Below are 27,569 nucleotides of genomic sequence, written 5' to 3'. Positions count from 1 at the left end.
CTAGGACACGTCGAATTTCAATCTGATTGTTTGATGGTGGTTCGAGATATTCAACATCAAAACATTCGATTATCATATTTGTCTGATGTTATTTGTGAGTGTTGTGGTTTATTACGAGATTTGAACACTTGTTCAATCTCTTTTGTGAAACGATCAGCGAATTTAGCAGCCCATAATCTTGCTAAGGCTGTTACTTCTAGTTCTGTTCGTGGTGAGTGAGCTTATCCACCATAGTTTATACTTCATGTTCTATCTTCTTAATAAGGGTTAAGGTGCAAAAATACCCCTAACGTTTTGGGTCAGGAGCAATTTTACCCCTAACGTCTAAAATTGTGCAATTTTACCCCTAACGTTTGTAGCCAAGAGCAATTTTACCCCTAACGTTGATAATTTGGGTCAATTTTAGACATTATCATAAAACACAAATATTTTTGTTCCTTATTTTACACAAATTTCATATCAATTCGTTCTAAAAAAAAGATTTCATGTTTTTGTAATTTAATAGTAGAATTGAAGATTAATATTTATAAATTCGGTGAATTTTTTGATTTTTTTTGTCTAATTCGTACAAAAGACAGTATTTTATTATTTTTTTTCACATCCCAACATATATTTGTGATTTGTTAGTGTTAAAATGACGTACGCGTGAAGTGTAGATGGTAAGATTCATGACCGAGCAGACAGTTTGATGAATTATTTCTGAAATTGACCCAAATTATCAACGTTAGGGGTAAAATTGCCATTGGCTACAAACGTTAGGGGTAAAATTGCACAATTTTAGACGTTAGGGGTAAAATTACTCATGACCCAAACGTTAAGGATATTTTGTGCACCTTAACCCTCTTAATAATAAGTTATGTTTTATTAAAAAAAAAATAATAATAATAATTTTCACGCTGGCGACATAAATGATTTCCGTTTCAGAAGTATGTAACAGTCACTATTCTCCCTTCAATCCCGTCACGCGCTACTATCTTCTTTTATAAAACCTCGCGCCAAGTGTGCAATTTATTCCTCACAGTCACAGTGACAGCAAGGAACTGAAAAGCGACAGACAATGCCGGAGCTACCGGAGGTGGAGGCGGCGAGACGGGCCATTCAGGATAACTGTTTAGGCAGGAAAATTAAGAAGGCCATCGTAGCCACTGACCCCAAAGTTATCGAAGGGGCCTCTCCCTCAGATTTCGAGGCCGCTCTTGTTGGAAAAACCCTAATCTCTGCTCTTCGCAAGGGCAAGAACCTCTGGCTCCAGCTTGATTCCCCTCCTTTCCCTTCCTTTCAGTTCGGTATGCTTCAAACTCCTTTTTTTTTTTTTCTTTTTGCATCTGAGTAACGGACGAAAAATGTAAGGTCTAATGGTTAGTTTACTCAAAGGAAGGGGCGATAGAATACGAATCAAATGTCTTTAGTTGTTTTATGTGTTCGTAAACTGTCGAAAAGAGCATTTTTCTCTGTTCTTGAGAAACCATTCTCAACTTCTTATTTTTCCCACTTCATGCATAGTACATACGAAGTTCAAATTTTTATCCCTTTTCTTCGAACGAATATTTGAGCGGCTTAAAAATTTGTCGTACTTGAGGAAAGTCAATTTGTTAGCCAGTTGCTTACACAATATATTTATTTCCAGGGATGGCTGGTGCTATATATATTAAGGGAGTTGCTGTTACCAAATATAAGAGGTATGCCTAACGCTGAAAGGTCCTCACTGTATCCTTGCATGCATAGTATGCCGAGTTCCATTCATAATAGTTAAATTTAATGGCATATATTAGTCCTGCTATGGGGTTAATATTTTATGGAAGGCTTCAGATCTCGGGAAATTGCAGGGCTTAGTCGATATTAATCATATTATTCATTGTGTTCGGCTTCAATTATTTAGCTTCTACTAATAGGAAGTATTATCAGAAGATTATTTCTAATTCATCCAAGAATTATAGGAATTCTTGCAAAAGAGGGGAAGGGAAAGAAAAAAGACCATACCATTATGCTCCTTTCTTTTAAGTTTTTCACCGCTAGTTATACCTCTTAATTATTTTCCATGAGGAAAAGTGAAATGTGGAATATATAATTGCATGAGCCTAATTCGTTTTGCCGCAATGCTCATACTGAATCTACCTGATTGTTAGAATGTAAGATCATTGTACCAGTAAACTGTTAATGATTTCATGCACTTTTGTTACACGAGACTGAATCTCTGCCTGATTGTTTAAATGTAAGATCATTGTAGCAATAAACTGTTAATGATCTAATGCATTCTTGTTACACGAGACAGATTTCCATCATCAAAAAGATTTACACTCATTGAATGATCATCAGTTGTTGATTATCAGAATATTGTTTACAGGTCTGCGGTGAATGACACTGATGAATGGCCATCCAAATATTCCAAGTTATTTATTGAAGTAAGAATTGGTGCATTTCATGAATTGGAGTATTCTATTTCTGTATCCATGCTTTTTATTGGGTGCATAGCCTGATTCTTTCATCAGGTCCATTTTAGATTTACTTTGTCAAATTATTTATATAGCTCAATTTTTATGCGTACTGAGTTTGTTCACTGATGATTCAAGAAGTACACAGGATCATTTAGGAGCTTCTCAAATTTCTTTTTTTTTTTTCTTTCAGTGTTTGGAAATTTTTTATATCTTGAGCAAATGCTAAGGAAGTTATCAAATTGCAAGTGAGATGTTGTGATCCATTAGATGCCTGGAAGTTATAAAAAGAAAACACTACGCCCTAGAATGAGAGAGCAATATCATAGATACAGATATGTTACTCTTAGATTGCTGTAGATATTACTTTGCTTAATTTTAGTTTTGTAGACTTGCCCTTATGAAACTTCTAAGCAGTGACAAATTATGTATCAACTTAAGAAATTGTCACCTTTCTTCCTGTTAATGGACATGTTGTATGTACCTGCAGCTAGATGATGGCCTGGAGTTCTCTTTCACCGACAAGAGGCGATTTGCTAAAGTTCGTTTGCTCAATGATGTAATTACCATTTCGTAGTCTACTTGAAGCTTCTATTTTGCTCCAACTTTATTCAAGTCTTGCTAAGTTCCATCACTTTCTTCTTCTTTGTTTGTTTTTCCTATGCAGCCTGCTTCTGTGCCTCCAATATCTGAACTAGGCCCAGATGCATTGCTGGAGCCAATGAAAGTTGATGAGTTTTATGAGCTGTTATCCAAGAAGAAAGTTGCAATTAAGACCCTGTTACTTGATCAGGTTGGCACCATTGAGCAGCCTATCTGATTTATTAGCTTTAAGATAGTGAAAAGAACAAGATAGAATTAAGCAGATGCTAAAAAGAATTGAACTATCTGATCAAAAGCTTATATTGCAAGTTTATGATCTTTGTTCATCATTAAATTATTGTGACAAGTAGGAGATATAATTCATATGTTGTCAATGGAAGTTTCATATTTGAGCATGTACGAATGTGATGCTCTACAAGAATAAGAAGAGAAACATCATCCAGGTCAAGGAGCTGTGTCTAAAGGTAGACACCAAAAAGTAGTCAATGAGAATCGGGGCAGCCAGCATCAATAAATTAGCAATCGTGTTTTTTTGAGCTAATAAAACTATATTGTTTTGTTGTGTCTTTGTAATATGCTGGACAATCTTAGAGGAGTGGGGGTCATATGTGTATTTATGCTTCCATTGTTCAAAATTTTAGCTATTAAATCCAATGTTTCTCTTTCCAGAGTTTTATCTCCGGTATTGGCAACTGGGTTGCAGATGAAGTACTATACCAAGTAAGTGCACGTCCACCCTCAGTACTTCCATTACATGATAAGTTTTCTGTTTGATTAACTCTGTATCTCTCAACTTCAGCACTTGCTGTTCGCCATTGATACTGTGGCATTTATGTGCATCTATGCATGCCTTCATGACCATTTTGCTTGCATAATGGATGGATGGTTGACTGTACGAAAATGTAAAACAAACTCACACAGTTGTTGATGGTTGTGAAAGATCATAAATGGGTTACTAGCTAAAATATTGGAGGAAGAGAAATATTAAGTTCTATGAGGTAGTAGAGAATAAAGCTACGAAAGAGATTACTGCCTGAGGTTTAAGTTTTTTGCATGGATGGTTCTTTGAGATGTATCTTTTTTGGGGGCATTGATCATAAATGATTTCTTATGTTGTTGGTCTTGTCTGAGTTGAATAGGAATTGATTATGAATTTATTGCTTCCCCAGGCCCAGATTCATCCACTGCAAATTGCTTCCAGCCTGTCCAAAGAAAGTTGTTCAACGTTACATAAGTCCATCATGGAGGTAGAAGATAATCTTATTTTTCTATCATAATTCTTAGTGGCAGTCAGCAAAATCTTTTGTTTGTGGAACATTCAAATTTCATGGAAAAATAGAAGAAAATATCTGTAGGTTATTCAATTTGCGGTTCAAGTAGATGCTGCAAGCAACCGCTTTCCTCTTGAGTGGTTGTTTCATTTTCGATGGGGCAAGAAGCCTGGAAAAGTTAATGGTAAGATACTTTTGATATGACAGATCATTTTGACAAACAATCTTTTTTCAGGTCATTGAAAAAGCAGTAGAGGTTGGAGCGGATAGTAGTCAGTTCCCAAATAATTGGATTTTTCATTCTCGAGAAAAGAAGCCTGGGAAGGCTTTTGTTGATGGTTTGGCTCCTGACCTACCTGATATACATTGTATTGCTTGTCATCAGTCAATTGCTTCACTTTCTATTCTTTCTGGCCTCTCTCCCTTCCCTTGCATTTATTGCTTTACCTTTTCAAAAAGGTGGCAAAGATGTGATCGTTAGACTTGGAATTGTGGTGGTGTTCACTTTTTCTATTTCTTATTGTATCCCTGATGAACTTTTTTTATTTATGGCAGGAAAGAAAATTGATTTTATCAGTGCCGGTGGTAGGGTAAGTCATTCGAAGTACGCTTTTATATTTTTTAAAAAAATTTCTGGGCAGGTACTTGCAAACAAAAAGATGATTTATTTTTTCTGGTCTTTTATTTTGGTTTCAGACAACAGCTTATGTGCCAGAGTTACAAAAACTGAGTGGAGAGCAAGTTGCAAAAGCACTGGATAAACCAAAAAGACAGACATCAAAGAAGAAAAAGGATGAAGACAACAATGATAATGATGGAAACATGGTTGGAGATGATGTTAATGAAGCAGCAAAAGAGGAAGATGAAACTGTGAAAAAGCCCAAGTCAAGGAGAGAGTTGAAGCCCAGAGGTCGTGGTAAACAGCCTCCAGCAAAACAAAAACCTGTGCTAAGTGACAACAATGAAGAAGAAGATGATAGTGATGCTATTCCTGCTGATAATGATGGAGAAGATCATCGAAAGAGAAAACAACAGAATGGTAAACAAGGTGAGGCAAAGAAGGCCACCAATCAAAACAGTAAGAAACCAAAGAAAGCAGCAAAGTAAATTGCGTTTCTGCGCATCGGAAGTAGCTGTATAAACTGTAGTCTGCATTTTTGAAGGATGGAGAAGTGGAAACATCAAATTTTTGGGAGTATTGATTAACAATGTTTTTGTGTCGTATATGGTAATGGCTTCTCTAACTGTAGTCTACCATATGATCTTTTGGACAACTGATGTTTCCTGAAACATGTCTCTATATGATCTAAATCCACATCCCCAATCTGAGTTGATTTCTATGACTATGAGGGTAAGTATCACAGTTGCTTAACAAGGTTTGAAAAACTGGGTTTCTGCAATTCAAACTAGCTCAAAAGAGTGTCATCGAGTAGAATAAATAAACTGAAACTTAATATTATATTATAAGCTTTTATGCAGGGGGCAAAGGGTTATGATTGACGGTTGCATCCAGCAAATGAAGATTGTGCATCTCTTTTTTTTCCATCCCGGTATTTTTTTTCCCATCCTGGAAATGACAATCAAAGAAAGAAGTATGATTACAAAATTAAATGGCTCCTATATATAGGCCCTTGTTCCTATACATACATACTATAAGGAAAAAAGAGGGGGAAAAAGAAATTTATAATGCAGGTATTTTCTCGTTGTCAATCTTCTCTGTGGTCATTTTCATATTTAGCCTCTCCTTGTGTATAATCTGCAGGATATTCAGAAAGAAATATAAGATAAAAATTGGATAAACATACTAAGATAATGCAAAATCTTGATCACCCAAGTCAAGATGGAATTGCAATTGAAAGTACCTGTCATGATCTCATTATGTGCTGATTTAAAAGAATACTCTTAGAGCAGTCACAACTTTTTCTGGCCTGTTAGAATCAGGGAAAAACTTGATGTAAGCAGTGTATGGGGCTAAGAAGAAAAAAAAGAAGTGGAAAAATGTCACAGAGTGGCATGCCTACCAGTCCTCCTGTGGCATATGGCCGGCACCTTCTATCAAATTCAACTTTACATTATCAGGATTTCCTTTCTGAAATTCCTCAGCCAAGGATTGAGGTAGATATTTGTCTGCTATTCCCCAAGCAACAAGTGTTGGTATATCCCATCTGAAGAATAAAATAATCCACAAAGAGGCATATGTAAATTCAGCCGAAATTGTTTGAAACTAAGGGCAAACCAAATTCAATACCTTCCAGATGCAAACCCATCAGCTATTTGGCTCAAAGTATCTCTGAAGTTAATCTTTCTTGCAGCTTCAAGGATAGCTGACATAACAAAAAACAGATGAAGAAATTACTTTCTTCCGACATCAATTACTTTAAATTACACATGAACAAGTTCTGCTGTGCATGTTCTGAAATGCTTTTTACACATCAGCTTCCTTAGAGGATCAAATCCATTTGATAAAGTAAACATTAGCAGACACTTCATTACAGCTTGCTACTCGACAAAAATTGAGTACAAACCAAATCCTGGCCCGCTGCTGGACAAATATGGCAATCGATATACATCGGCCTTTTCCGTCTTCAAGACATAACTGCCCAAGTAATTCTCAAGTTGTAAGACAAAATGAAAAATGAAATATCAAGGGAAAAGCATAAAAGCTCAATATGCTTAAGAACAGAACACTTGAATAATATCCCTCCAAAATGAATAAATCAGATACTATAATCAGTCTGTAGCTACTAAACAAGAACAGTGTTATCACTCAAGTATAATAGCTGGTTTGCAAATAATTAGTACAGCTTCATAGATATTCTCAGAGTTGGAAAAGCAAAATTTATCTTCTCCAGAAAGCCATGCTCAAGTTTAGTTGCTCAGTAAAATGGCACGTTATAGAACAAAAACGAACAAGTGAAGCCGATCACAATTTCATGAAATATATGCTACTCCTACAAGACTGAAGAGTGCAATTAATAGATTTTAAGTCATCATTCTTCTTCTTTCAATATATGAAGATGATGAAGTAAACATCAGTAATTCTAGGATGCACTGGGGTAGTGATGGCATGAAAAGTTGCATTCGTCGTTGAGTGAAATTTGTAAGAAAACTCTGTTAGCAATTGATAGAAATTACAATCTAGAACTTCTTTATTTTCTTAAGAGTTGGTTAAGTTAGTAATGAAAACATTATCCAGAAACCTTAGAATATAGCAAGAGATGGAGTTACAAATTGGATACATACGGGCTACCTGCTTCAATAAAGCGCTCTGCCATAATAGCATTTTGCGAGGTAAATTCACCAAACAGAGGAATCCTGGATAAGCAATAAAAGAAAAAACGGGTGAACCCCTCTGCTAAACATACAGATAGTTCATAATCCTCATTATATGCATAGCATAAACAGAATAAGCACAGAACCTTAGCTGTTGAAATAAACCAGGAACAGGAGATGAAACTGTCACTGGACTATTTAAAATTGCAATCTTTGCAATCTTGCTCTTGTTTTTTAGTGCCCATGTCAATCCATACGAACCTACAAGAAATCCCTTTTAGGGAGAACATGAGAAGCACATATCAGGTGATTTGCTTTGCTTAACAATTGAGTCCTCACTTAAGGAATGTCATGTACATTGTATTCAAACCTGAACGACAAGATAGAACGGAGATTCAACACCCAGCACATCAAGCAATCTGTCCAATTCCTCATGGTACTCCTTTTCTGTTCAGCATGGTATTGGAATGTGAGACACGGGATGCACGAATTATGTTACCGTACAAATAATAGCTTCAATTCTTAGCAATGGATTGGAAACCTGTATAATCAAAACCGTATCCTGGTTGTGGCTTGTCACTGAACCCGAACCCTATCCAGTCAGGTGCAAAGCAGTGAAACCCAGCATCTGATAACTATGCAAGAAAAAGGAAAACATATCTAAACAAAGAATAATTGCTTTCTAGATGACAAGTAAAGAAGCTAAATTCACTAGTAAAATATTGAAACGATTCTCACTTGGGAAGTCTATTCAATACTAGTAGACGTCCTAGTCAATAACATAATCTGACAGTTGTCTTGAAACATCTGTTAGGTTGTATTGTAATCATTGAAATTTACAGAAAAAGAGTAGGAGGCAAAGGCAAAATAACCTGAGACATGACAACTCGGTAGCTAAAAGATTGAGTAGGAGCACCGTGTAGGAAGACAATTGTTCCACGACGGCTATTAGATGATCCTGAAAATCAAGGCAATACTTGATTAAAAAAGAATTAATTTGAAAAGAAACAAGGATCAAATTAAGCAGTTGGGAGAATATTTACCAGTTTCTCTCACAAACCAAACGAACTCCCCAGACCTTATGTATGAACCATATTCTTTTCCCTTATCTTCTATCCTCTACAACCACAAATAATTCATACCATCTACAAAAGCAATTAGTTTGAGAAAAAGAAAAAGAAAAACTCACATAAAGCATTTGGCCGACATTCCCGCTTTCGGCAGGGCTCTCAGGGAGCTGTATGGCGTCGCGACTGGATGGATTATCAGTAACAAAACCAAAAGGATTGAACGCTGCTGCATCATCGTCTTTGTTTTTGCTTTCTTCACTTTTTGTGGCACTTGCTATTATTGTTGATATTCTTTTCTTGGTGTGAATTGTGGTCTTTATTTTGGTGATAGGAACTGATAAAGGTGGAAGAGCAGAGAATAGAAGAGTCAAAGCCATATGGCCTTGGCTACTCCGATCACTATGTGACTCTAATCAAGAGAGTTTTGATTTTAACTGGACAAGCCTTCTGAAAGTGGCCTTCCATGTGGTTCTACTTTCAGAAAAGATGTGTGAACAATTGTCCTGCGTGGTATCACGCGCCTTACTATTGGCTCAAAATGATTCTCTGAGAAATCATAGAGATTATGAGATCCAGACATCTCATTCCACCGCAGCCTAAATTATTGGGTGCTAATTTCTGACACTAAGATACGGAATAGATAATCCCAATACGGTTACATCATGTGCATATGTTTTAAGCAAATTCCATATTAAGTTATAGATAACATAATGTGATTTTGGCACATGAAATTGCCACCCCTTGAAATATTCGTTCCTCTAGACAGTCTCGCAAGGTATTTTTTTCACAGAAGTGAAATTAATGGATTATTTTATGAAAAAAAAATACGAGATTTACATGCAAAGATATCCAAACTTTATTTATAGTGGCCATTTAAAACCAACAAATAGGATAACAACCATATATTGCAGATGACCTTAACAACGGCCATCTAGAAAACGAAAAAGAAAAGTACGATACCAAACATTTAACCACCATAGCAAGTTCAAGAAGGTTTAAAACTTATTGATAGAGTTAACTGCCTCTTAGCAGACACACAAACTAGTATCATAAAACATATAACCACACAACTTAGAAACCACCGCGAAGGCGGAGGACAAGGTGCAAAGTAGACTCCTTCTGGATATTGTAATCAGCAAGGGTCCTCCCATCCTCGAGCTGCTTGCCAGCAAAAATCAACCTCTGCTGATCTGGTGGAATACCCTCTTTGTCCTGAATCTTGGCCTTCACATTGTCAATGGTGTCAGAGCTCTCAACCTCAAGGGTGATGGTCTTCCCTGTCAGAGTCTTCACAAATATCTGCATACCACCCCGAAGACGAAGCACCAAATGGAGGGTGGATTCCTTCTGGATGTTGTAGTCAGCAAGGGTTCGGCCATCTTCAAGCTGCTTACCAGCAAAGATCAACCTCTGCTGATCTGGTGGGATCCCCTCTTTGTCCTGGATCTTGGCTTTCACATTGTCAATGGTGTCAGAACTCTCAACCTCAAGGGTGATGGTCTTTCCAGTGAGGGTTTTCACAAAAATTTGCATGCCACCACGTAGGCGGAGCACCAAATGAAGGGTCGACTCCTTCTGGATGTTGTAGTCAGCAAGGGTTCGCCCATCCTCCAGCTGTTTACCAGCAAAGATAAGCCTCTGTTGATCTGGTGGGATACCCTCCTTGTCCTGGATCTTGGCTTTTACGTTGTCAATGGTGTCTGAGCTCTCAACCTCGAGGGTGATTGTCTTACCAGTGAGGGTTTTTACGAAGATTTGCATGCCACCACGAAGGCGAAGCACCAAGTGGAGAGTTGACTCCTTCTGGATGTTGTAGTCAGCAAGGGTGCGCCCGTCCTCAAGCTGTTTACCGGCAAAGATCAGCCTCTGTTGATCTGGTGGGATCCCTTCCTTGTCTTGGATCTTAGCCTTAACATTGTCAATGGTGTCTGAGCTTTCAACCTCAAGGGTGATAGTCTTGCCAGTGAGGGTTTTAACGAAGATTTGCATGCCACCACGAAGGCGAAGCACCAAGTGGAGAGTTGACTCCTTCTGGATGTTGTAGTCAGCAAGGGTGCGCCCGTCCTCAAGCTGTTTACCGGCAAAGATCAGCCTCTGCTGATCTGGTGGGATCCCTTCCTTGTCTTGGATCTTTGCCTTAACATTGTCAATGGTGTCTGAGCTTTCAACCTCAAGGGTGATAGTCTTGCCAGTCAGGGTTTTAACAAAGATCTGCATCTGTTTAACAAAAGAAAAACAGTTTGATTTCCGAATAACATTAAGCCTCTAACCTTCTAACATACAACAAAGCCCATTCAAAGTTCAAAACAATACTGGGTATATTTTCACACAAGAACATTAATTATAAAAAGATTGTACCTTTAATGCTAGCATCTAGCATTCAATAATATTTAGTGCCAAAACAACTGGAAAATATAATGAATTGCCAAGAACATTTGCAGGAAAAAAAAAACAATATTCATCACTGGAATTATATAAAATTCAGTTTCTCTTCGTGGTCTAATATAAAGAGACCATCGTTCTGAAATTCCATTCCATGTTTCCCTAACCTAGAATACCAATTTTTGCAAATACAGAACACATAGTTGAACCGAGATTACCAGAAAAGAAAAGATTTTTTTTATCATCAATCAAAGTTTAATAATTATATCAAAACTTCGAGATACAACCAAAATCTTTCATGAAGAGACAGGAAATTTGCTCCATACGTCATAAATCGCTCCAATTAATGAATAAAGTAATTACGTGCACGCAAATCAAGATAACAACATATATATCTTATATTCAATAAATACGAACGGGTTAAGCTTTTCCTTCAAAGAAATCTATCTAATAACACAGAATTCAACACCTAGTCAGAATCGTCCTACCCGACGATCTCTAATAATCAAATCTGAATTAAACCAAAATCAATATTAAAATCCAAGTTGAGCCCATCAGATACAAATAATTAGCATATCGCAATCAACAATAATCTAGAAAAGAAACAATCAATACCGAAATACAAAACGCTTACCTTGAGAGAGACTAAGACAAGAGGAAGGTTAAACTATGTCCGGATCTGATCTACCGATTTGCTAATCGCAGGGTTTGAAGAAAGATGGAAGAATGGATCAAATTATATAGGGGTATTGATGGAACAAAATGACGAAATTGTCCAACAAATTATTGGAGGAGAAGTCGGCATCGGGGTTATTTTATTTTTAGGTTTGTCCGGGGCCACACGCCTGGATTAGTTTTCCTTCCAAGTTGGTTCCTATCGACTGGACCAGATAAATCGAAAAAAAACCAATTCCAATTAGATTATAGAAGTTTGAATAAAATATTTTTCTCAATAAAATAAAATAATAATAATGGGTTAAACATCTAAGAAGTGTTAATTGGGAAATAATTCCCAAAAAAAAATGGTTAAGAATTATTTCTTCAAAAGCGACTGTCATTATGATACATTAAAAATAGTTAAAAATAGTTTCATTACGATACATTTTAATTAAAAATAGTTTCATTATGATACATTAAACACCATAATTAATAAATAAATATTATTCATTTACCTCATTACGGCGGCAAAAGCGTTGTAATGAAATAAATGGTTCACTAGTAGAAAAATGCTCATTTGCATCGCTGCATTTGCATCGGCCGTTTTTAACACGCGATGCAAATAACACATTTGCATCGGCCTTTTAATAGGGACCGATGCAATTGTATTCAGGTACAACATTTGCATCGGCCCCTTAAAAAGGGCCGACGCAAATACATTTGTTATTTGCATCAGCCACTTCTTAAGGGCCGATGTAAAAGCCCGTTTATCCTTTTGCATCGGCCTCTTAAAAGAGGCCGATGCAAATACATAAGTTATTTGCATCGGCCCTTTCTTAGGGGCCGATGCAAAAAATTATCCATGTATTTGCATCGGATGATACACCTATCATTTGCATCAGTTTATTAGGAGCCGATGCAAATGTAAAGTTACTTTTTCCACTTTAAAGAATTTGGGGTACTGATCAGTCGTCTTCTTCTGCTCCAAGCAAGAATCGCTGACCCATTTACGATCATCCATTGAAGCACCTTCCTTCAATCTCTTGAAGCAGCTTTCCTTCAACCTTTCATCTCTCACATTTAAACAAGCAGAGAGGAAAACAGGTCACTTTACTGAAGAAAAACCATTCCTATCATGGAAACTATCAGGTTTGCTACATTTTCTTAATCTCTTTCCCTGAGTCTAACTTAAGTCCCTTTCCTTCACTTCGTTTGTGCTTCTGGAAATTTGTATTTCGTTTTTTCTTCAAAATCAGAAGCTCGCCTTAATGCTGCAGAAAACCTAGCCCGGCCTGAACGACGCTTTCTCAAAACTGGTCGTACTGTAATAGAGAAGGCGTGTTCCTCATCCTCGAAGCCGGATTTCCACCATTCTCCAGTCGCTTTCTCATTCTCCGGTGGCGTGTTCCTCACCATTCTCGATTTCCACCTTGCTCCTTATGATATTTTTGGTAAATTTCCCTTTCATATATAGGTATTGTTTATCCACTTGTCTTCTACTTTTAAATTATGTTGCATAGGTATTTTGATTTGAATAATTTCACAAGTTTGGGTTGAAATACCCGTACATTTTGATATGAGTCTGGTTTTAATTTGTTTTAATTTGGGTATTTTTGAAGTTCATATAGTTTGTTTTGATTTGGGTCTTGTTTTGATTTGGGTATTTTGGAAGAGATGTCATGAATTTGTGATTTGGGTCTTGTTTTGTAAACTTCCTGTTTGAATTTATCTTCTTTAAATACGCAATATGTGATTGTGGAGCTGGGTTTGTTTAAGAGTTCTATACATGTGTTAGTTGGTATGTTGGTTTTGTTATGATATGAGATTGTTATGTAGATCAGGCATGTGCTCCAAATTGAAGAGAATTTAGCGTTTGAAACAAGGTTTTCTAGGAGAAAATGGGATAGAAAAGTGAGATACCTTGATTCTTTGCTTAATTAAGTATTTCTGTTTGATTAGACTTGATTGGAACTAGAGGTGACTCTCAATTCGAGTTATCGTGTTACGTTATCTAATAATATGAAACAAATATAAGAAAAATGATAATTGTGTCAACTGTCTTCGAAAATCTTATTATCGTATCAGAAATTATGCCCTCAATTGGATCTTGATTTGAGTTGCTACTAATTGATACCTAGTCTACATGATTTCTGTTGTTTCCTAATTTGATGATACAATCTTGTTGTTGCATCCTAAGTGATGAAATCTATAAAAAGGTAATACTGATATTCATTTATCATATTTTAGATAATTATCTAGACAAGTCCTTGGCTTCCTGCAAACTAGGGGCCGGTTCTTCGTCATGATTCATTGACTAAGGGCCTCAATTCATATTGGTGGTCAGACTTCAATATTACTAGTATTGATAATTCTCATTGGCTTGTTATTGCCCTTATTTGTAACGTCTGTTATATAATAGTCCTAGGTGCATATCTATTCTAGTCTATATAGTGTTCCTAAATTAACTTTCGGTTTGTAAGCTAGGCATAACTTTGACCTTAATAATAGTTTTGTTATGCTTAATTCTTTCATGTTACTATAGAAGATGTAGGGGGTGTCTGAAACATGGGTTATACTGCTAATAATTGGTCTTTGAATTGCTGCTAAGACTTCTCACTCAGCAATTTATTAAGCTGAGGATTCCAAGTTATTGCACCTTGTGTCCTTGTCATATAGTTATAAAACCGGTTCCAGTTCTGGTTATGAGTTTTATCATTTTATGACTTTTTGGTTATTTTCCTGATCACTGAGTTGGCCTCATATGTCTCTAGTTTGTTGCTTCACTAATAATAAGAATGGTTTGTGTGGAAATGCAGGAGGAACTAAATATGCCAATTGCTTTATCTGTAATGGACATGGACATTTGAGCAAGGACTGTCCAAAAAATACTCGTGGGATATACCCAAAGGTATTGTATTTATGAACTTTAAGTTTATCATTACCTTTTCAATTTGATGCTATATAATTTTTTAAAACTCTGATATTTTTCAAGATAAATGACAAGGAATCTCATTCATGTCGGCTATCATTGTTCATGAACGATCCAATGGAGAGAGTTATTGTTGCAGATGGTATGTGTTACCCACAGATGAGGATTATTCACCAAAAGTCCATCCCTCCCGAAAATGTGAGAGTGAGTGTTGATCGTGTTGTAGAGCAATATAAAGATGTTCCCGTTCCCGTTCCAACTGAGTGGATTAAGAAACTTCATCAAGCTCATGGTACTTTTATACAATGGCCAAAAGAAATGGTTGATCTTTCAACTAACGAGGTAACTTGTCAATACTATTCTTATAGTGTGTAGTTATATCATATACAATGTTTGTTAATATATATTTCTACTTAAATTGTTATTAGGAAACAACACCAAAAGATAAGTGTGCTATAAGGAATAAAGTTGTAGATAGTGCTAAAAATAAAAATGTTGAAAGTGGGCATGACACAAAGGGATCATCTACAAAACCGAAAAAAGCCTTTGTTTATGATAATGAGTTTCAACATTTGAGTCAGAAGTGTAAGAGTATGCACTCTTCGTTGTCTGTTTTTGTTGAACGTCAAATCATTTCAATGCCGTTTGATAAGAATATTTTTCTATATGACACTGACAATATTCCTATCACGAGGGAGGATGTCATGGAACTTCTCAAAGGAGCTTGTCTCAATGTTCCAATATTGCAAATTTTTATAATGTAAGATATATAACACTTGAATTTGTCTAAAGTTTTAATTTAATATTTTCTTGAAATCTAACTATTACTACACTATATGTAGGGCTCTCTGTGATGAAAATGCCGACAATTTAAGTTTTCAAAATTCCTTCGGATTCATGTGCCCGAATAGGATTTCAGCATGTATGCAAACAAATAAGATTAATGATAGTTTGTCATACATGACAAAAGCGATGCAAGAACACAGCTCCAAACGATTCATCTTCTGCCCGTACCATGAAGGGTATAAATATTTTATTTCTGTTTTATTTGAGCTGTTTCAGTTGATTATAATATTAATTTGATCGTACATCTAGGAATCATTGGCTTCTTCTAGTCCTTTGCAATAGCACAAGTGAGGTCTATGTATTTGATTCTAAGCAGCCATCTCCGACAAAGAAGCGGTCTCTAATGATTAGGTTGACACTCTCCAATGCTTTCCGAATCTACAAATCATTAGGAGCCGGAAGTACATTGACATGGAATGATGCAGATGTATGTATACTTTTCCTTATAAGTGATATTTAGCATCTGCGTGTATCATCTGATATTTAATTATTTATTTTTACAATTGAAATACATGTAGTGCGCTCAACAAAAAGCGTCAACTGAGTGCGGATACTATGTCATGCGTTACATTTTGGAAATAGTTAATTCTTCCCGTAGTAGCGAGAAACTAACTAAGGTATTTGTTGATGTTGTCATTTATAATTTATCAAAATACTTTTAATTGTATATGCTAAACCATCGTGAGTATTTACGCTTCACTTTTTGCTTTTGTTAAGGTTCTTAAAAGAAGCACACCTTATTCCGTGGATGAGATAAATGTCGTTAGAGATATTTGGGCGACGTATTTTATAACCAATGCGCCAATTTAAGATTCAGTGAGGTTAGAGACTTTATTTTCATAATTCAGCGAGATATTATTTAGGAATGGCTTTTGCTTATATATTATTGTTATTGTTTCATGATTTTTGATTGACAGATCGAATGGACTGTATTTGATTGATGAACACCAAGTCAAAATGTTACGAGCCAAACTTGACTCTAATGATTTCTCATCCAAATAGAGGTCAGTTGGCAATTTTTGACACGATAACACGATTTACAAAAACAGCTACTCACATGACACAGTTATAATTTTTCTTGTTTTATATCATATAATATAAGAACATGATTTTGACATGATATAGCATCTTGTATTTTCTTTAGGACCCAAATTCAATGAACTTGGGATGATTTTCAATATTTTTTCTATTGCACGTTAATTTTTCAATTTTCACGTGTTAAGGGCTCGTATGAAGCAATGTTAACTTCCCTGAAAAATATTTACTTGTCATTCATTGGATTTTGTCCAAAATAAATAGTAGATGGACCTGTATTTTTTTGCCTAGTGCTGACTAAGAGCATCAACTTTTGTAGAAAACTAATTGCAAGTCAGTTGCAAATGCTTATGTGGTGTTTTTTTGGGGTATAATTTATTATGTTTTATTTAGGAATGACTTTCCTTATATTAATTGTTCTTGTTTCATGATTTTTGATTGACAGGTCGTAGGATTTTACTGCAATTTCAAGGGTTGATTGTGCATTTTGTGTTTTTGTTCACGTTAAAGCTAGAATGAAGTCATTCTCCTTTTTTGTAAATATAACAAATTTGAAACTAAACAGATTTTGCTGCACTAGAATGAAGTGCTTTTTGTACCAAAAACTTGGAACTAAATAGTAACCTTTTCGTTTTTATGAATTAATTTGTTAGAGGGTACAAGAAATGATGCAATATATTGATTTGCTATATTTTTTCTTCAAATTGAACAAATGAATACAGGATAATGAAATGCAGGATTCTGGAAAAATAAATAAATTAATTTGTGCAAATAAATTAATTATTTGCATCGGCCTCGAATATGGGCGATGCAAATGATAAAATGGCCGATGCAAATGATACATCATTTGCATCGGCCCCTGAAAGGACCGATGCAAATAAGGAATCATTTGCATCGGCCGTATTAAGGGGCCGATGCAAATGATTGTGTCATTTATCGTGGTTGACATATCATTTGCATCGACCCCTTAGAAAAGGCCGATGCATATGAGGGGGCCATTTGCATCGGCCTCTTTAAGGGGCCGACGCAAATGACCACCTCATTTGCATCGGCCAGCGGCCGATGCAATTGCATTTGCGTCGATGGCTTTTGCATCGCGCTGCGGCCGATGCAAAACGGCCGATGCAAATGGCCCTTTTTCTACTAGTGGTTGTAGGAATCCTCAGTAATTTCCATAAAGTCATTATCAACTCTTATAAAAAAAAAGGGAAAGTTATGCAGAAATTCATCTTTTAAAAACTATTTATAATTATGTGAAGTTATAATTTTGAATTATGTAAAATTAGTACTGTTAATATATTTTAAGGATTATAATTTATAAATTAGAAGTCTAAAATATATTTTCTAGGGTTATGATTTATGAATTGGACTCTAGCGTTTTTAAATTATGGCGTAAAATCATAATATATAGAGAATAATGACATATTAAGAATTAAGTTTGGTGATACGAGTCAGTTATAATTTTGTACTTAATTATGATATTCATGTATGACCCAAAACAAAATACTTTTTATTAAAAAAAAAACCTCAATGGTTTCCATAAACTCATTACCAACTCTTATAAATAGTTAATATTTAATATTTATATAAATAATTATTATGTTAAATAATATTTATGTATTCTAAAAAATAATTTTTATGTAAATAATTTTTATTATAGATATTAATTAAAAAATTATTTTAAGAGTTTGAGATTAGTTTCTATTTTCATTTTTTAATGAATTATTAATAAATTATTAGGGATAACACTAATTTGGTCATTAAACATGTTATATATCTCAAGGGAAGTCTTTCAAGAAGAATTTCTATAATCCATCTTCAAGATAGTGAGAAGATTAATCACTGTTTTTTCAATATTCATGATCATTAAAAGCACGTGATCTCACATTCGAAACATTTATCTCTTAATGAACACTCAAGATTCAACTATATTAAAATATTTTCTAAAAAGAGATGTCATCGTAAAAAGGGGGAGATTGTTGATGATTACACTATTCACCAGTAAAGAAATTATCTTGAGAAGACTAACAAAGGAAGATAAGATAAATAAATGTTCAAATGAATGTAAGATAATATTTGTTGTATTATTCTAAGTATGAAAATAAAAAGCTTAATATATACTACTTAGAATATATAAAATATTATTTCAAGAATACTCGTATGTGAAATAATAAAAATGAAACAGTTCGACGATCTTCAGTCACAAAGACAATTTGTAGAAACAAAGGAAATAAAGTTAGTACACTTTTGTCACTATTTACTATAATGAAGCATCAACAACGTAGCTATAATGACGAGAATGCAAGCATAAGTGATATAAAGTCTTAAAGAGAACGACCTCATCCACAACTCATTTTAGATTCTTTAGATCGATAATTTCGTTTTTCTAGATTCCGTGCTTCAACAATATTACATATTATTATTATTATTATTATTTTACTCATAGTAAATGGTCCTAAATCCCTAATATTTTTTTAATAAAACTAAATTCCTAATAATTAATCTTGTTTTATTTAATATTCATCCGACTTTAAAATAATAACTAATATTCCAATCAATTAAGATCAACTTCAATTGTAAAGATTTCAAGTCAATTAAGTTAAAAATTTAGAGTAATAATTTATAAATTAGACTTTAATCCATCTAAAAGCTCAACAACTTTGAATCCATTAATGAAAACTAAGACCATCTCTAACGGAAATAATCTCTTTATTAGTTTTTAAAAAGAGTTATTACCAACCCATTAAAAAAAATGTTGTCTAACTTAGTTTGTAACTAAAATTTGGTAACAACCATTCTCTCTCTAGATTATTTAGAATTAGTCCTTACAACTTTTTTTAACCTTTTTTAATCCCTTAAAAAATTATTTTAATGTTTCAAAAATCTATTTTAATTCTAATTTTTTATACTATTTTTTGTTTTTAGCCCCTCAATCGTTTTTTTTCTTTTCAATTTTTTTCATACTATTTTATTGGATAAATAATTTTATAGAATTAATAATAAGTATTGAATAAATTATTGTGTCGGATAAAAATTATTAATTGTATGTTAATTGAATGAATATATAATGTTTTATGACGAGTGAACCCTACTAAAATTAGAAGTATTCTAGTGGTGTGTTATTTAGAAGTGTTACTTTTACTTTGGTAACAAAGTATATTACTTACCATCTATGCTCTAATAACAATTTGAACCGATTAATCAGAACTATTATTCCAAAAAGATAGTTTGATTAAATTTAGATTTGTAATATTTTTTAGTTTCTAATATTTTACTGGCTATGAGCCTTGTGAGTTGGGTGAAAATCCCTTTTAAGACGACAGGCCCAACTCAATTGCTTGCTTGCTTGCCTGCCTTGCCCCATGTCTTCACCATGACCAAACAACCAAACACCCTGCTCCCACTGCCAACTGGAAACCCAACCGTAGGCATTCAAAATCAGCTTACTCGACTAATATGACGCCACCTCCATTCCGCGGCTCTAACCGAAGCCGGCGGTGAATTACATGGCGGCGGTCCCGGCGAACAAAAGCAGCTACTTCAAACAGCTCTAAGACACGATGGCGATGATTGAGGTCAGTCTTCTTCTGTCTTCGATTTTTGTTTTCTTTTTCAGATTGCTTTTGTATTCAGTAATTTTGTTACTAGATTTCATTTTAGGCAAGGGATTACTCGTTTTTCTTTTCCTTCAATATTCATTTTCTATTGAATTTGTTTGCGGATGGTACACCAAAGTAATTTTTCACTACAGTTGCAATTGGCTTTTGGTAGCCAATTGAGTTAGTTCGATCTATGTGTTTTTTGCTTGAGATGGTGTTATTGTTATTTTGAAAGTATTTGGGTTTGGTTTAGTGAGGGATTGAAATGATAACTGACAAATAACTTGTTTATGAGGATGAAGTTCGTAACTTTTCTTGGAAAAGTTGCCTAATTGTTCGAGAAAGTGGGACGATGGAGTAATATAGAATTCAGTAAGAAATTGATGCGGTGTAGTAATCTTAATTCTGAAAGTAGAAATGATCTTTCAGTTTCTTATAAACAAATTAGCAAAGTAATGTGATGAGATTTGCTGAATTTGGGAGTATGAATGCCTGTGCTGTGCCCCAAGAGATACTAGTATAGATGAAGAGGCTTTACAGTTTATTAATGAAAATGCTGTTAAAGGAAGGTAATAAAGTGAAGCTTTTTAGGTTTTGATGTAAAATCAACAACAACAACAAAGCCTTAGTCCCGAAATGATTCGGGGTCGGCTAACATGAACCATCATATAAAACCGTGAAAATCAAGTCGTGTCAGCGACACAGATTCGCTCCCTCCACTCCGTCCTATCCACTACCATATTTTCCTCAATTCCCAATAAACTCATATCACTCTCGATCACCCTCCTCCAAGTTTGCTTAGGTCTTCCCCTACCCCTCACCACTACATCCCTTTGCCACTCTTCGGTTCTCCTAACCGGCGCATCAAGCCCTCTACGTCTCACATGGCCAAACCACCTTAGTCGGTTTTCTCTCATTTTATTCTCAATAGATGTGACCCCTACTTTTGTCCTAATTATTTCATTACGCACCCGGTCCTTTCTCGTGTGACCACACATCCATCTCAACATACGCATCTCCGCCACCGACATCTTATGGATGTGGCAGTGTTTCACTGCCCAACACTCCGTACCATATAACAATGCTGGTCTAATTGCCGTCCGGTAGAATTTTCCCTTCAATCTATTAGGCATCCCGGGATCACAAAGGAAACCCGTAGCACTCTTCCACTTCGACCAACCAGCTTTAATCCTATGAGCAACATCTCCATCTACTTCTCCATCCGTTTGGATAATAGATCCTAAATACCGGAAGCAATCCGAGGCCTGAACAACTCTCCCATCTAGGATGATTGTCCCTGCCTCCCTACTCCTACGGCCGCTAAACTTACACTCCAAATATTCTGTCTTACTTCGACTCAACTTAAAGCCTCTAGATTCTAGAGTTTGCCTCCATAGTTCCAACTTCATCTCCACTCCTTCTTTCGTCTCCTCAACCAACACAATATCATCTGCAAACAGCATGCACCATGGTATACCATCTTGAAGTGAACTTGTTAGTTCATCCATAACGATGGCAAAAAGAAATGGGCTTAGTGCGGAACCTTGATGCACTCCGATCGTAATAGGAAACTCTTCAGTCTTCCCAACACTAGTACGTACACTCGTGCATACTCCCTCATACATGTCCTTTATGATGTCAATATATTTCCGCGAAATGCCTTTCCTTATCAAGGCCCACCAAAGTACTTCCCTTGGTACCTTATCATATGCTTTCTCCAAGTCAATGAAAACCATATGCAAGTCTTTCTTCTTATTTCGATAGTGCTCCATTAATTGTCTCATTAGATGGATGGCTTCCATAGTTGATCTTCCCGGCATAAAGCCAAACTGGTTTTCCGAGATCTTCACCGTCCTCCTTAGCCTTTGTTCAATCACTCGCTCCCAAAGTTTCATAGTGTGACTCATTAATTTGATTCCCCGATAGTTGGCACAATCTTGGACATCGCCTTTGTTCTTATACAAAGGGATTAAGGTACTTTTCCTCCATTCTGATGGCATCTTATTGTTTCTCCAAATTTTGTTGAAGAACGTCGTCAACCATTCGATTCCTCTTTCTCCCAAACATCTCCAAATCTCAATAGGGATGCCATCAGGTCCTACTGCTTTCTTCAACTTCATCTTACTTAATGCCATTTTGACTTCACCCTTTTGAATTCTCCGCAGGCATTCATGATTTATCATATCGTGATGGATACTTATATCTCCAACATCTTGTTGGCGATCTCCATTAAATAAGTCATCAAAATAGGACCTCCATCGTTCCTTGATATCCTTATCTCCAACTAGGACTTTCTGGTCCACATCCTTCACACATTTAACTTTTCCGAGATCTCGCGTCTTCCTATCTCTCATCCGAGCAATTCTATATATGTCTCTTTCCCCTTCTTTCGTATCCAATCTTGTATACAGATCCCGATTCACCTTTGCTCTAGCATCTCGTATGACCTTCTTTACTTCCCTTTTAGCCTCTTTGTATTTTTCGTAGTTCTCGTCACTCCTACATTTCCCCAATAGTTTATAGGATTCTCTCTTACTCTTTACTGCTTGTCGTACTTCTTCTGTCCACCAAGATGTGTCCTTACCCGGTGGCATGCTACCTTTAGATTCCCCTAGAACTTCCTTCGCTACTTCCCTTATACTATGCTCCATCTTATTCCATATCGAATCTATATCTGAATCCATATTGCAAGTCCAAATATCTTTTTTGGTCATCTCATCCACAAATTTTTGTTGATTCTCCCCTTGCAATTTCCACCACTTAATCTTAGTCTCTATTTGAGGTGTTTGTTTTCTTATACATTTCCTACTTCGAAAATCTAGCACCACTACTCTATGTTGGGTTGTCGTACTCTCACCAGGGATCACCTTACAATCAATATAACTCTTTCTCCAAGCACTCCTTACTAAGAAGAAGTCAATTTGGCTCGCATTACCGCCACTCCGATAAGTCACTAAGTGGGATGTTCTCTTCATAAACCATGTGTTCATGATACTCAAGTCATAGGCTGATGCGAATTCCAAAATATCATTTCCTGCTTCATTCTTATCTCCAAAACCATACCCTCCATGAACACTCTCAAACCCATCTCGCCTAGAACCCACGTGTCCATTGAGATCACCCCCTAGTACCATTTTTTCATCCCTAGGAACCTGTTGCACCACTTCCTCTAAGTCATCCCAAAAAGCTTGTCTTATAGACACATCTAATCCTATTTGTGGCGCATATGCACTAATGACATTCACAACCTCATCCCCTATCACTAGCTTAACACTCATAATTCTATCGCTCTTCCTAGACACCGCTACTACCTCATCAATATACTCCCTATCAATAAGAATACCTACTCCATTTCTACCCTTATCCTTTCCTGAGTACCAAAGCTTATAACCCCAAGGAGCTATCTCTCTAGCCTTAGCTCCAACCCACTTGGTTTCTTGTAGGCATAATATATTTATTCTCCTCCTCTTCATAACATCTACAATTTCAGCTAATCTTCCTGTCAAAGAACCTATGTTCCATGTCCCAAAGCGTAGCCTACTACCCTTACCCCTACCCCTACCATTACCGTGGACTAGCTTATTTACCCGCAACCCTTGCATATTTGACACCACCCCCGGGTCCTGGGGTGGCGCGCCGCTTCGGGGCGACGACCTAGCAACCCTTGCACATTTATCACTACACCCGGGTCTAGGAAGTGCAGCGCGTCGCTGAGTAGGGAACGCCCCAACGGTATTTATATTATGGTTCATGTCATAAGATGTGACTAAGTTTTACGCTGGCCGCCACAAACCTACCGCAACCCTCCTCCTTTGTCCGGGCTTGGGACCGGCTGTAAAGGCCACCAAGTGACCCTCACAGGCGGAGTTAGGTTTTGATGTAAAATAACTACTGAAAAAAAAAACAATAAATCCAAGGGAGACTTCAGACATGTAACTTGCAGGATAATGGACTGACTATGTGCAAATTACTTGCCTGTTGTTGCATACTCTTGCCGACTCAGTCCATCTTATATTTTATTTTGCATTTCAGTTGGAAGAAGGTTCTCAGAACAGTGAACCAATGCTTGAGGAGGAAGGTGATGATCTTGATTTTGATAGCAATAGTCTGGAAATTGAGGGGAATGACCTTGATATTGATGGGAATGGTCTTGAGATTGACGGAAATGACATTGAGATTGAGGACAATGACCTTGATATTGAAGATAACAACCTTGAAATTGTCAGCCATGACCTCGAAACTGAAAGCAATGATGTAGATAATAATTGTAACCACTTGTTTGATATTGAAGATCACGCTCATGAAAACAATGAAGATGATACAGTGCTCGTGGATGTTCAAAATGGCAGATCTCAAGGAAACAACTATCCCCCACCTGTAGTGGGAATGGAGTTTGAATCATATGATGATGCTTATAATTATTATAACTGCTATGCTAGGGAATTGGGATTTGCCATTAGGGTGAAATCTTCATGGACAAAACGTAACAGCAAGGAGAAACGTGGTGCAGTGCTCTGTTGCAACTGTGAGGGTTTTAAGACAATGAAAGAAGCAAATAGTCGTAGGAAAGAAACAAGAACTGGTTGTTTAGCAATGATACGGTTGAGATTAGTAGAATCTAATAGGTGGAGAGTAGATGAAGTTAAGCTTGAACATAACCACTCATTTGATCCTGAAAGAGCACAAAATTCTAAGTCACACAAGAAGATGGATATTGGCTCTCAAAGAAAGGTAGAACCAGCTGTCGATGTTGAGGTACGCACAATCAAATTATATAGGACAGCTGCTGTAGATCCACTTGGTTATGGGAGCTCCAATTCTAATGACGGGGAAAGCAGCCATCATATTGACCGGTCCAAGCATTTGAAGCTCAAGAAAGGAGATTCACAGATCATCTATAATTATTTTTGTCAGGTTCAGCAGACAAGTCCAAACTTTTTCTACTTGATGGATCTTACTGATGAGGGGTTCTTGAAAAATGTTTTCTGGATCAATGCTAGGTCAAGGGCTGCATACACCTATTTTGGTGATGTCGTTTTATTTGACACCACGTGCTTGTCAAACAAATATGATATTCCACTCTTTTCATTTGTTGGAATTAATCACCATGGGCAGTCTATTCTGCTTGGTTGTGGTTTGCTTGCAGATGAGACATTTGAAACATATATCTGGCTGTTTAGGGCATGGCTTACGTGCATGTTAGGCCGTCCTCCACAAACCATACTTACCAACCATTGCAAAGTCATGCAAAGTGCAATTGCCGAGGTTTTTCCTAGGGCCCACCATCGTCTTTCTCTGTCACACGTCGTGCAGAAGATTCTAGAGAATTTTGGAGGATCGCAGGAATATGAAGCATTTCAGATTGTTCTTAATACAACTGTGTATGACTCTCTGAAGGTGGATGAATTCGAAATGGCTTGGGAGAGCATGTCCCAGCAGTTTGGAATTGCAGATCACGAATGGCTTCGAAATTTCTACGAAGATAGAGAGCGATGGGCTCCAGTTTACTCCAAGGATACATTTTTTTCTGGAATGTCCACTTTTCAAAGAGGCGAGTCCATGATCCCATTTTTTGACAGTTATGTGCACCAGCAAACATCTCTAAGGGAGTTTTTTGACATGTATGAATTAGTTTTACAAAAGAAACATGAGAAGGAAGCTCTTGATGATTTCGAGTCAAGAGCTTCAAGCCCCATGTTGAGAACAAGTAGCTATTTTGAAATACAGCTCTCTAAGTTGTATACCAATGAAGTATTCAGGAAATTCCAAGAAGAGGTGGTGATGATGTCGTCTTGTTTTAACATTACGCAAGTTCATGCTAATGGTTTAGTAGTTACATATTTGGTCAAAGAACGCGAGGCGGATGAGGAAAATGCGAATGATGTTAGGAAATTGGAGGTATTGTATGATAAATCAGGACCAGAAGTGAGGTGCAATTGTGGTTGCTTCAACTTCAAAGGTTACCTATGCAGACATGCATTGTGTATTCTGCAGTACAATGGGGTGGAAGAAGTCCCATACCAATATATATTGGGACGGTGGAGGAAGGATTTTAAGCGTCTATACGTACCGGATCTGGGTTCGAACAGTGTTGATATTGGAAACCCAGTTCAGTGGTTTGATCATTTGTATAAACGAGCAATGCAAGTAGTTGAGGAAGGGATGATTTCTCAGGATCATTATATGGTTGCTTGGCAAGCATTTCAAGAATCTTTGAACAAGGTCAGACTTGTTGCAGATAAACATGTATAAATAAAGTGATTATTGAATTAATTTTACGATTCTTTGTGATATTATCATTACGAAATGAATTTATGTTATGCTTGCAATGAATTCTTTGGTCTTTTAGGGCTTCATAATTTGTATTGTTATAATTACAACTTCAATTTTCCACCAGAAAATTCCGTTAGTTTCAGTTTTAGTTTACTCCAAATTCTCCTAACTAGAATGTTGTCATTAATAATAATAATAAAAAGATTGTCAACTTTCTTTCTGTTCCATCGATAGTAAATTTACAAGATGTGATTATACTATAATTTCCATATATATCGAACATTATAAATATATTAAGATACACTTGATTCAAACATGTTTTAGTCGAGAAAGGTGTAGATGATATAAATACTACATCAATGTAAAGTACTACAAACAGACGGACAATTAAAGAAAACGCTCACTTCAAATATTTCTTTTTGAAATTTGAGATTATTTATTTATTTATTTATTTTTTAACCCAAAATAATCATTTCATATAAGAACGGGATTTGCATCCTCAATAATAGCGTTTGACAGCTAATTCGGCACAACAGAAGATAAAAAATCGCTAGCATTGGAATAGGACTGCCTAGCTACCAAATGTGCAACCCTATTCACTAAACGACTAACAAAAGATACTGAAAAAGTAGGATTAGAACTTAGGATAACTCGACAATTATGAATAAGCGTTCCAAACTCCGAGATATCCTTTTTGTTGGAGTGAATTGCATCAATAACAAGCTTAGCATCCGATTCAAATTCAACGTTCGTGTAGTGCATAGAAGCAAGCCATATCATACTCGTTCGTAGTGCTAATGCCTCGACCACCTTAGGTTCTCTAATGCTTGTAACAAAACTGCTGCTACAGAATAGGAATGTACATGTATTATTTCTGACCACCGCACCCAACCCGCAGCTTCCTGCTTCCCTAAAGATGACGCCGTCGACATTACACTTCACTGACCCCCTTGCTGGTGGCTTCCATATTTGTTTATCCCGGGGTTGTGCGATGTTGCTGTTCGAACGTCCCTGATTGGTACCAGGCAGCCCTGTTGCGGTCGGCTCAGAGTTTCCGTCGTTCGTTGATCTTTGCTGCGGGTGTGCTGCTGGTGTCGGCTCAGAATTTCCGCCGTTCGTTGATCGTTGCTGCGGGCATACTGCTGTTGCAGGTTGTTAGGAAAGGTCGTCGGCCTGCCTTGTTTGATGGTGGCTAGACG

At 36.4% G+C, this 27,569-nt stretch overlaps 4 protein-coding genes across 8 annotated transcripts; 2 read left to right on the top strand and 2 right to left on the bottom strand.

Annotated features, from left to right (window-relative positions):
• Nucleotides 1-945: 945 nt before the first annotated feature.
• LOC136222181 (formamidopyrimidine-DNA glycosylase) lies at nucleotides 946-5,646 on the top strand. 5 transcript variants are annotated; one of them, XM_066009715.1, is made up of 10 exons: nucleotides 949-1,286; nucleotides 1,628-1,679; nucleotides 2,345-2,402; nucleotides 2,923-2,991; nucleotides 3,100-3,225; nucleotides 3,705-3,755; nucleotides 4,205-4,282; nucleotides 4,391-4,490; nucleotides 4,862-4,896; nucleotides 5,003-5,646. In XM_066009715.1, exons 1-10 carry the CDS (start codon nucleotides 1,058-1,060, stop codon nucleotides 5,411-5,413), a joined length of 1,209 nt encoding a protein of 402 aa, XP_065865787.1. In that variant the 5' UTR covers nucleotides 949-1,057; the 3' UTR covers nucleotides 5,414-5,646. The 5 variants fall into 5 exon arrangements, 3 of the variants coding, with proteins under 3 accessions (XP_065865786.1, XP_065865787.1, XP_065865785.1); XM_066009713.1 differs by lacking the exon at nucleotides 4,391-4,490 and adding an exon at nucleotides 4,542-4,644 and having other exon boundaries at nucleotides 953-1,286; XR_010685524.1 differs by lacking the exon at nucleotides 5,003-5,646 and having other exon boundaries at nucleotides 946-1,286; nucleotides 4,391-4,644.
• An 87-nt stretch (nucleotides 5,647-5,733) lies between these two features.
• On the bottom strand, nucleotides 5,734-9,090 carry LOC136222182 (uncharacterized). Its single transcript, XM_066009716.1, has 12 exons — nucleotides 8,769-9,090; nucleotides 8,623-8,698; nucleotides 8,452-8,537; nucleotides 8,121-8,214; nucleotides 7,950-8,026; nucleotides 7,726-7,853; nucleotides 7,550-7,621; nucleotides 6,832-6,902; nucleotides 6,555-6,630; nucleotides 6,328-6,471; nucleotides 6,169-6,234; nucleotides 5,734-6,062 (listed from the first exon to the last, which is right to left on the bottom strand). The coding sequence occupies exons 1-11, from the start codon at nucleotides 9,024-9,026 to the stop codon at nucleotides 6,195-6,197; spliced, it is 1,122 nt and encodes a 373-aa protein (XP_065865788.1). The 5' UTR covers nucleotides 9,027-9,090; the 3' UTR covers nucleotides 5,734-6,062; nucleotides 6,169-6,194.
• Nucleotides 9,091-9,481: 391 nt separating this feature from the next.
• LOC136222013 (polyubiquitin) lies at nucleotides 9,482-11,825 on the bottom strand. Its single transcript, XM_066009490.1, has 2 exons — nucleotides 11,666-11,825; nucleotides 9,482-10,866 (listed from the first exon to the last, which is right to left on the bottom strand). The coding sequence occupies exon 2, from the start codon at nucleotides 10,864-10,866 to the stop codon at nucleotides 9,721-9,723; it is 1,146 nt and encodes a 381-aa protein (XP_065865562.1). The 5' UTR covers nucleotides 11,666-11,825; the 3' UTR covers nucleotides 9,482-9,720.
• An 8,011-nt stretch (nucleotides 11,826-19,836) lies between these two features.
• Nucleotides 19,837-26,518, top strand: LOC136223738 (protein FAR1-RELATED SEQUENCE 8-like). Its single transcript, XM_066011889.1, has 2 exons — nucleotides 19,837-20,073; nucleotides 24,130-26,518. The coding sequence occupies exons 1-2, from the start codon at nucleotides 20,059-20,061 to the stop codon at nucleotides 26,347-26,349; spliced, it is 2,235 nt and encodes a 744-aa protein (XP_065867961.1). The 5' UTR covers nucleotides 19,837-20,058; the 3' UTR covers nucleotides 26,350-26,518.
• The last annotated feature ends 1,051 nt before the right edge of the window (nucleotides 26,519-27,569 follow it).

The sequence above is a fragment of the Euphorbia lathyris genome, chromosome 3 (assembly GCF_963576675.1).
Source record: "Euphorbia lathyris chromosome 3, ddEupLath1.1, whole genome shotgun sequence".
Classification (NCBI taxonomy): Eukaryota; Viridiplantae; Streptophyta; class Magnoliopsida; order Malpighiales; family Euphorbiaceae; genus Euphorbia; species Euphorbia lathyris.
This window is presented reverse-complemented; position numbering and strand designations above follow the sequence as displayed.